Source organism: Haplochromis burtoni, unplaced genomic scaffold (genome assembly GCF_018398535.1).
Source record: "Haplochromis burtoni strain Fernald_Lab_line unplaced genomic scaffold, NCSU_Asbu1 Contig_120, whole genome shotgun sequence".
NCBI classification, from domain to species: domain Eukaryota; kingdom Metazoa; phylum Chordata; class Actinopteri; order Cichliformes; family Cichlidae; genus Haplochromis; species Haplochromis burtoni.
The window spans coordinates 986,415-996,257 of NW_024582481.1; the positions used below are offsets into that span (position 1 = coordinate 986,415).

General features: G+C 40.0%; 2 protein-coding genes across 5 annotated transcripts in view; one reads left to right on the forward strand and one right to left on the reverse strand.

Annotated features, from left to right (window-relative positions):
* colq (collagen-like tail subunit (single strand of homotrimer) of asymmetric acetylcholinesterase) overlaps positions 1–6,835 on the forward strand; it is a 9,734-nt gene extending 2,899 nt beyond the window's left edge. For 2 of the 4 annotated variants that reach the window (XM_042223792.1, XM_042223793.1), the window contains 12 exons: positions 163–234; positions 504–566; positions 652–678; positions 769–813; positions 896–931; positions 1,039–1,119; positions 1,225–1,321; positions 1,885–2,015; positions 3,167–3,286; positions 3,411–3,537; positions 3,646–3,748; positions 3,842–6,835. In XM_042223792.1, the coding sequence (XP_042079726.1) occupies positions 163–234; positions 504–566; positions 652–678; positions 769–813; positions 896–931; positions 1,039–1,119; positions 1,225–1,321; positions 1,885–2,015; positions 3,167–3,286; positions 3,411–3,537; positions 3,646–3,748; positions 3,842–3,911 (972 nt within the window). In that variant the 3' untranslated portion in view covers positions 3,912–6,835. Of the gene's footprint in view, positions 1–162; positions 235–503; positions 567–651; positions 679–768; positions 814–895; positions 932–1,038; positions 1,120–1,224; positions 1,322–1,884; positions 2,016–3,166; positions 3,287–3,395; positions 3,538–3,645; positions 3,749–3,841 lie in introns of all 4 variants that reach the window. The other 2 variants (XM_005934743.2, XM_005934742.2) reach the window with 2 other exon arrangements.
* Positions 6,836–9,429: 2,594 nt separating this feature from the next.
* The window catches only part of plekha8 (pleckstrin homology domain containing, family A (phosphoinositide binding specific) member 8), a 6,481-nt gene continuing 6,067 nt past the window's right edge, over positions 9,430–9,843 (reverse strand). Inside the window, exon 13 of the mRNA XM_005934746.3 lies at positions 9,430–9,835. Within this exon, the coding sequence (XP_005934808.1) occupies positions 9,638–9,835 (198 nt within the window). The 3' untranslated portion in view covers positions 9,430–9,637. The remainder of the gene's footprint in view (positions 9,836–9,843) is intronic.

Consider the following 9,843-nt stretch of genomic DNA (forward strand, 5'->3'; position numbering starts at 1 on the left):
TATTTAGATATTTGTGGTGAGCAATGAGGAGGAACTGGAGCGCCTCCGCACAGATAACGCTCTTGCATTCCGTAAAGACCAGAGATCTCTCTATTATATGGTCAAACAGGCATAAAAGGCTCTGATTTCATTAACTTAAAAAACAGTTATGTCTCCTGTCAGGGTCGGACAGGCCCTCCTGGACTTCCTGGGAAAAGAGGACCAACAGGATGGTCAGGACCAAGTGGGGCCAAAGTGAGTAAGTCATAATGTAGATCTTATAAAATATGTCAATATATGAGACCAATAAGAACCAGAATGGTTTATTACACAAGTCTGATTTGCAGTCAAATAGACTAAAACCCTGGATTACCAGTTATGTAACATGCAGACAGCCTTTCCTTTGGTGAACGCTTTACTGTAAACGTAATAAAAGAACCTTTAACGTTCAATGTCCGCATATGACATTTCTTATTTTAAAGACAAAAGCTCATTCAGGTCATTCATGTTTACCTTTGTGTCAGGGGGAGAAAGGTGACCCGGGGCTGATGGGTTTGCCTGGATCCAGAGGACCAATTGGGCCGAGGGTAAAATTTTACATATGCTGTTTAGTGATCTTTAGTGAGTTTTGTTTCATCGTGTTTCATGCTTGTTATAAATCTTTAATCCTAGGGCTTACCTGGGTATAAAGGGGAAAAGGTAAGTGGCACCATTCAGCTGTAAATACCGTAGGATTTATTGATTAACTACTTTGACAGTAAACTAAATGAATGTAATCTGCTCTGTCAGGGTTCCCGAGGTGACCGTGGCGAGAATGGGATGAAAGGAGACAAGGTGGGGAGAGTGTATCAGGAAAATTGTACATACACTTTGTAAGAATTCTGAATTCATGTTACGTACTCTTCCTCACTCGCAGGGTGCAATGGGTTTCCCAGGAATGCTTGGACAAAAAGTGAGTAATCCTCATTCACGCCAGTAAGGGTTCTGCCTTACAGTGTTAACAGTTGTATTTGAATTCAGAATTTTTCTGATATAGATTTTTTTTTTTCTGTTATTGAGGGTGAAATGGGTCCAAAAGGAGAACCTGGAACCTCAGGAAACAGAGGACCCACTGGCCGACCGGGAAAGAGAGGCAAGCAGGTGAGGAGTTTGTGGGTTGCACTGTTTTACAGTAGTGATAGCAAGACAGTTGTACTTTTTGACATGTGGTGTAAGGAAATGACCCTGCACTGTTTTGAATTTAAGGGACTGAAAGGAGACACAGGAAGCGTTGGTCCTATAGGGCCAGCAGGCCCACAGGGACCTCCAGGCCACCCCGGCCCTCCTGGTCCACCTGCAACAGGTGAAATCCCAAAGTAGATTTAAAACTCTTGAAAACTGTGGTCATAATTAAGTGTTTGCTGGAGAGATTTAGTTTGTGGATGGTCGTGTGTTTTTTTCCGTTGTGAGCGCGTGAAAACTTGTGCTGAAAGTGAGAAGGGAAAGCTCGCAGCCCGGTGAGTAAAGGAAGCCCACTTTGAAACTGTGTACGAGGTAACACCAGTAGTCTTATTTAGCACCGGAGAAATCGAATCCCCCCGAGCTGAAACAGGATTCTCTCAGCATGACATCATGTGGCTAAAATGGATTGACAGATGGCAAGCCTACAGTTTTACAAATATTATGTCAGCACATCATCAAGATGACATTTGTTATCTTGATCAAGTTCCTGTATGAATTATCCTGATTGTGTTTGCTTCTTGATTGATAAATCAAAGACGCTAGACTGACATGTGGTATTTATATCAGCTTGTGTAGGCTGTACACAACTCATTAATGCTGCTATATTCTGTCACTTTGGACTAAATATAGACCCACTGTTTGTTTATCCTTCCTTTTTTTCTCCCCCTCTTCCTGTATATGCAGGAGTCTACATGGTTGGAGCAAAGGGTGCGCGCGGTCCACCAGGGCCTCCTGGAAAGTGTAGCTGCAGCTCTTTGAGTAGTCCTCCATTTGAAAATTATGCCTCTACAGGAAATTATCTCAAAGTGCCAGCGGTGAGAGATGAATGGTTTGCAGTCAAATATAGAATCATCTGTGAAATCAGTGAAAAATCCACCAAATTAAAATGTAAAGAGTTTCAAAGGGTAATACAGTTGTGGTCAGAAGTTTACATCAGCTCATCATAGGCATCGATGCCATGGTAATTGTAGCTTTTTAATAACTGACCTTTTGCAAACGAATGCTTTCTGGAAGTGCATTAAATGACGGCAGTGCCGTCCTCTTTTTCCAGGGTGGAGTGATTGTACAACATAGACCTTTAATGGCTTTAGGAAGGCTGTTTCAGCTCTTGATTTGAGCTAAAAAAAAAAAAAATTCATCCACTTTGTGCAATTTACCGGTACCACTGGCAGTCAAACAGCCCTGCAGAATGATGCTACCACCACCATGCTTGACAGCCTGTATAGAATTTTTAGTTTTGAAAGCCTCACCTTTACTCCTCCAAACATATGTCTTGGTATTCTTGCCAAATAGCGCAATCTTTATCTGATCTGACCATAAAACGTTTTTGCAGATGACATTTGGTTTTTCTTGGACAAAGCAGTGACACATCCAAATAAGTTGTTTGAACTGATAATCTTAAAATCTGCAGTGGTTTAAAAATGGCTTCAAGAGACCCTCCTAACTTGTATAAATCTAAAAGTCTCCTTCTAAGACCTTCACAGAATTCCTTGGATTTTCCTATTGTTCCAAGTATTGGTCAATCCAATGACTGCTATAAAACAAAGACAGTGAAGAGAAACTCCTTTTTGAGGTCAATCATGATAACTAACGAGAAGTTAGGGATCAAGTTAGAAGTATATATTTGACCTTTATTTATACTTTTGGCTGTGAGTGGATTAGAGAAAATACAAAATACAAAAATTGAAAAAAAAAAAAGATTTTGTACAATCATTCCAATCCAGAAAAAGAACACTTCAAAGATATCATTAAAAGCATCATGCCTGTGATAAATCTATTAAACTTTAGACCACAACTGGAAATAAATAAGCTTGAAAGATAAAAGGAAGGTTAAAGTACACTTACAGGAGAGATACATAATGCTTGCAGACAAATGTTACCAGCTGGGATGACAAATGATGGTCTTCAATGTTATTTCATAAAGTGCTAAAATGCACGGAACCCTATTATTTTGCCTTTTATTTAGATATTTGTGGTGAGCAATGAGGAGGAACTGGAGCGCCTCCGCACAGATAACGCTCTTGCATTCCGTAAAGACCAGAGATCTCTCTATTTCAAAGACATTGATGGCTGGCTGCCAATCCAGGTATAAATGCATGTAGCAACAATGCAATGTGTCCTTAAAAAAAACAATAGATATTGACTTTCAAACAGCCTTTTCCTTTTATGTTCACATTTTTTAAATTCTGCAAAAGACCTTTCCATTCCAGATCACACCCTACCAGTCCATGGAAAATGCCCCCGATGATGAAGGTTACTGTGGGGACGGCATAGTGCAGATCTCCACCGGGGAGGAGTGTGATGACAAAAACAGAGTTGTCACCGATGGCTGCGTCAGTAAGTCATGCATCTATGTTACCGGTCCTTTTATAGTTCATTAGCTGTACTTTGCTGTGCACATATAACATGACCCCCCTGTGCCCCTGCTGTCTCATGTTACCATAGAGTGTAAACATGCCTACTGTGGAGACGGATACCGCTATGAAGGGGCTGAGGAGTGTGATGGAAAAGACTTTGGATACCAGACATGTAATTCATATCTTCCAGGGTAAGCATACAGCATTTGGGTACACAACCTTGTACTGCATGAAAATATGTAGGTGTGAACTTGACCTGAAAACGTTTTTCTTATGATTTGTAGGTCATATGGTCACCTCAAGTGCACAAGATACTGTACTATTGACTCAACAAACTGCAAGTACTTTACTTGAGGAGTTGTCTGGACAGTGCTGTGGCTCCTCTGTGTGTTATTTGCTTGGAACTTAACATGTAAAAAAAAAAGAAGAAAAAAAAAGAAAAGACAACAATGCTCCAAGCAAAAACACGGAGGCTGCCAGTGATTCTGTTATGAAAGAAAGAACAAAACCTAGAAATATACAAACATACATAAAACTCATCTGTATTGCTGCTGAGATGCCACATATCCCGGAGGTTATAGCTTGAGTCTTTGAAGGTGAAAATCCGCACACTGGAAATGCAAAGGAAGACTGCACGCTGTCTTAACGAGAAGGATTTGGACTGGCTTCCTCAACATGCCCAACTGGACCCGAACCAGCCTTTCAACGCAACAGTTGAGAGCCTCAATCGCGTACCAGTGGACGATGTTGCAGAGAAGCAGTAGCTGGAACAGAGGCATATTAATCTTGACCCAGTTACTGTTGAGAATAACAAGCAGTAGGACATCCAGAGCGATGGCCCGAGGTATTCTACTGCAGTGTGAATGACAGTGCACAGCATTTGCATGTATCTGGGATTACTAAAACCACGACAGCAGCTGTCACTATCAAAGCATGTAACCTATCAGTTTACTTATTACTGTCAAAACAACTTTCGTACTGTGTCCTCTCACTACCACGTCGAGATACAAAGGTAGGGACGGAGATAGAGGTGGTTATAGTGCACTACATACTGTATATATAGCGAGTTATGCACTTGTAATCTTTGAGTGAGACTGTTACTCCAGGAGGCTTGAAGCCTAGAAGTTGACCCAGCTTTGTTAGCTTGTGGTGGTACTGTACTGACAGGGACATTTAGTCTGGACAAGGTTTCAATAAATCCCCAAATCTTCTCAGGAACTAGCTAACAGGTAATGTAGCTCAACAAACAAAGCACCTTTTACAGGTATCCTCTACTGCTCTTTATAAATTACGCGGCAGTGACTGTACACTGAGGCAACTCAAGCAAAAGCTTTAACGCATCAACAATGCGCAGTACTGCAGGATTCAGTTTCCCCTCCTGTGCTGCAGTGAGAAATGAAATATACTGTACACGAAGGCTTGAAACTGCTATGTCCTTAATTTTCTCGGTGCACGGGAAGGGCTGGACTAGTCTGTAGCTGCTAAAGGGGGGAGGGAGAGGAACTCATATCGCAGTCAGTTTTCTGATCATTACTGTACATACTCTGATACCTCTTTATCCAGTCTTTCTGTCTTACAGTATATACAGCAACAGTAAACTTAACAGTGTAGGTGTAGTCCGCTGTGTGTTGGGCACAAACGCTGAAAATGACTGTGCTGATATAAGCTGACATTTTCCATAAGCTACTCTTTGAGTCGCGGTGCCAAGGGAGACCTTTTCTCAGACATACCTAGATGTAGTCAGGTCTATAAAGCCTACAAAAGCAATCAAAAGATGAAGACTGTTAATATATTGTGTCCGCATGCTTGTGAAACTCTGCTAATGCTTCACCTTTGTCAAATACCGTTTTGTAAATCATCATTGCATTCATCAGCATAGCAGGTGTCTTAAGAACTGTCAGTCTTGCTCTGTTCAGAGAGAAGCAAAGCACTGTATGAATGACAAACATTAAAGTTATGAACTGTGCCATGCACAAAGCTCGAGTACCGTTCTGGAAACTATGTTGAGTGTCGTGTCTGTGGCCTGTGCTGCTGTGTTCTATCTTAGACTGCCTATGTACAGCAATGCTGAAACGTGCATGTGGTGACGTGCTGTAAGGCTTTATGAAGCGTAGCAAGCATTGTGACTGGGGTAGTTCATTTTGTTTTAATACTCTATGATTTTTACAGTAGTTGTGAACTATTTAAAAAATGATCAAATAAAAGTGATATTTAAGTCACTCTCTTTATTTAAACTTAAACCTTGGTTAGCGGTTTGTCATGTCTGCTGTTATTGGAAAAAGCACACACACAAAAAACCCAAACCTAAATGGCATTGATGGAGAGGCTATTGATGTTCTCTTAGGATACAACACTCAGACAAAAAAGTAAGGGGGGCATCAAAGTATCGCAGCAGTCAGCCGTTTGCTGAGTGCTGCGTTAGTCTAAATGCAAAGCAGACCACACAGTGAACTCTTGCTGTTTCTCAGACGTGGCAATGGGTTTTTCGGCTTTTTATTCCATCTTAATGAAGCCTTTCAGAGCTGAATCTGTGCCTGGAGATGAGGCACGGTGATACAGGTTGGGGATAGACCAGCCGGCCACTGTTGCAACCAAGATGTTTGAAGCAGGATGAGACCATATAACTGTATTAGCATGCTGTATTCCTCTTCTAAATCACATCAGGGCAATTTGTCTACCGAGATGCCAGAGTAAAACCTTACCTTGGTGTATTTATGCCATCATGTGCAGTGCCCTGACCGGGGCAATCACATTTGTCAAACAAATGTCCCAGTGTGGCACTAAATGTTACTGAAATTCAAGGGCTGACCTGATTTTACTGGCTCTGTAATGAAAAGATGAGCTGTGGTCACAGAAGAATCCCTCAAGTGAAGTTTACCATTTGTGAAGTAAGGTCAAATTAACTTATGAGCTGTATCCCATGCATTTTATTAACTTATTCATGTAGTGTAACTTATAGCAAGCTTGGTCTATGTTCAGCTCACATAGGTATTAAAATGATACCTATGGAAAAATGACACTCTTTTTTTCCACTACAAGGTTATTTTAGTGTAGATTGACTGGTGTAGCATTACAGCTGTGGTACATGGGGCGATGCAAAGGAAACCACAGGACAGGAAGCTGGCAGAGACCCAACTGCTTCACCTAAGCCAAGTGAAAATCCCTGACCTATAGATAAGAATTGCTGGTATCCTGGGTGCAGTGGTGCTAATTAATGCACATGCAAAATAATCACTTGAAACAGAAAATGATATACAGAAGTATTATTTAAGATTGGCACAACAACTGTGAAAACAAACTATTTACTATCTGTTTCTTATTTGCACTCAACAGTCACTGTGTTAGGCACATATTGAAAACACTGGGTTGGAATTTATTTTGCCTTCAAAAGTTTGCCCAAAATCTTTTGGTCAAAATTGATAATAGCATCACTGAGTTGCTGCAGATTTACAAGCTGTACATCAGTGATGAGAATCTCCTTTTATGCCAAACACCCCAAAAGATTTTTTTTTAAATTTAGCCTTTGAGACTGAGTGTCTCACTTCCGAGAGACCTGCTCCAGACAAACATATTAAAATTACAACAATAAAAAAGCAATAAAATAGCTAAATATGTATAACGTACACAGTCATATTAAAACATGAACAAGTTCCCAGAGATGATTTCATAAAAACATTTGTATGTCTTTTAAAGTCTGCAAGTGAAATCAACTGAGAGAGCTTCTGCAATGTACTGCATGAAGACAGGGCAGAAAAGGACAATGCCTTCTTCCCAAGCTCTGTACGAACTGATGTTGCTGAAGATGCTCTACTGCGTTGAGATCTGGTGACTGTGAAGGCTGTTTGAGTACAGTGTACTCACTGTTATGTTCAAGAAACCAGTTTGAGTTCATTTAAGCTTTGTAGCATGGGACATTATTCTGCTGGAAGTAGCCATCGGATGTTAGGTACACTGTGGTTATAAAGGGATGGACATGGTCAGAAACAATGCTAACATGCCCAAAGTGTACCGACATCATTACACCACCACCACCTGCCATGACCATTGGAAGGGAGAATAGATGCATGCTTTCATGCAAAATAAACATCCAAGGGACTCTACCATGTGAATTTCACAAAAGAAGTGGCATTCATCAGACCAAGCAACATTTTTCCAATCTTCTATCGTCTTTGCCTTTTTCACATCATTCCCTGTAAACCCCAGAAATGGTCATGCAAAATAGGAAATTCATTGGAAGTCATAGTAGTTCAGCAGTTTCTGATCTGGTACAAACAGCCATGCCACGCTCAAAGTCACTTAAATCAAGTCACTTCAGCAGGTCATCTGCACTAACAGGTGCACCTAATAAACGCACAGTGAGTGTATAGTTGGCACAGTAAGTAAAGAGCCTTTACCTCTAGGCACGTAAACCATATGGTAGCATATTTAACTTCAGCATGACAGAAGACAAACTGCAACTTAATTATGTTTATTTTGCAAAAAATCAAATAGCATCTTATTTACATCCATAGAAAAAACAATTATTTGTTGTAATATTACAACAGAATATCTAAAGGATTAATATTAAAACTCATCAGAAATAAGCCTATTGCACACCTGTGATGTAAACCTACTGCAAATGACTTATTTACTGTACAGGAGTTTTTAGTGTTTGCATTCTTAAAATAAAAATAACAATAATAAAGTTGAAAATACTATCCGGTAAGCTTCTTTTTAAAGCCCTAAGATAATTTTCCTGCTTTTTTGTTTTGTTTTTTTCAAACGGCTCAGTGAATTTGCAGTCAAATGTTAACCCAGCCTGCAAGAGCAGTCTTACTGATCATTTCCACTAATTCGACATCAATAAAATATTAAGTACATCTGGTAACAACACTTAACAATGGTATGTACAATAGCATGGACGATAAGCTGAAAATGGTTACTGTTCTGTAACTACCACTTTTAGGATTACTCATTTACTCACTTCAAGCCCTTGGCCTGGCACCTGTTGCTAAATACACCAAACATGCAGTAAAAAGCATGCCTTATGAATACAAATGTCCATACATTCACACAAAAGTTGGACAGAACAATTCATGTCATTAATGTGAACTTTATAACTTATGGTATAATAAATAGACATTGTAAAAATGCATAGGTTTGTGCAGATGTCCACATGAACAGCAGTTGTCAATATTTTTAACAGCTATGCGGTTTCCTTTCTTGTTTTCAGTTTCTGTAGGCAGCAGAGGCTAAAGCCATTCACATGACAGTTCCTTTTTGGTCCACTTGGAAACTTTGAGCAACAGCTCACAATGACATTATGTAAAACACAACAAATCCATTGTCAAACTGCACAATCTGAATTCATTTTCAGGGAAAAATATATACACACATAGTAATGTTTACTAAGCTTTTATAGTAAGTACAGGAAAATATTTATATAACTGACTAAAAGTTAGCTTAGTACGTAATTCAATCACATACTTAAGACACATTTTGGGAATAGTTTTTGCTAAAAAAAAAAAAAAAAAAAAATAGTGCTTTGTGCTAGTTGGAAGCATCATCGTATCTCACTGAAGTCAAGGAGAAAAAAAACAACATTGATAATAGTTTCATATTGATCATACTGACCAATTCAAAGGGAATCAAACAATTTTACAAGGAACTGACCAGAACCAAATACCCTGTGCTTAAATACCTTAAAGCATGTAGAGTACGCCTTAAGCCACAATACAGCAACAACCAGAAACAAATGTCACAATGAATAATTATGGTTGGAGTCTGCATAATCAGATTAGAAACACCTTTGCTGTCACCGGTCTCTGGAACAAGACCTGGAATTTAAATCTCCTCAAACCAACCTTAATTAATTGTACTGCTCAGTTAAACCCTTCTCGGGTCGTAAGTACACACATGAACACCCTCTTCATACCAAAACCTCTCCTGCTGTAGAGTTTTAAAACTACTGAAACGTCTCAAAATGACACGAGACAGTCTCACACTACTTTGTACACCTTTCTTCCAGCAGTTAGCCACTACTCTGCCCATTCAGAGGGGCTCTGTTCTTCTCTGAACCGTGAGCATCTCTTGTTCTTATTTCACACCACCTCGTCAGACTCAAGGTTGTATTGTTCATATAATGCATCAAGAATGGCCAGCTGCTTCTCCATGGCAGGCAGATACACTCCCAGATCCCTGTGCATGCCGTTGATAAAATCGCTCTTCAGCTCGTCACCTTCTCTTGACACTAAAGCAGCTGTGAAACTTTGATAAGACGGGGAAGCTCTGAGCGCCAACTGGGGGG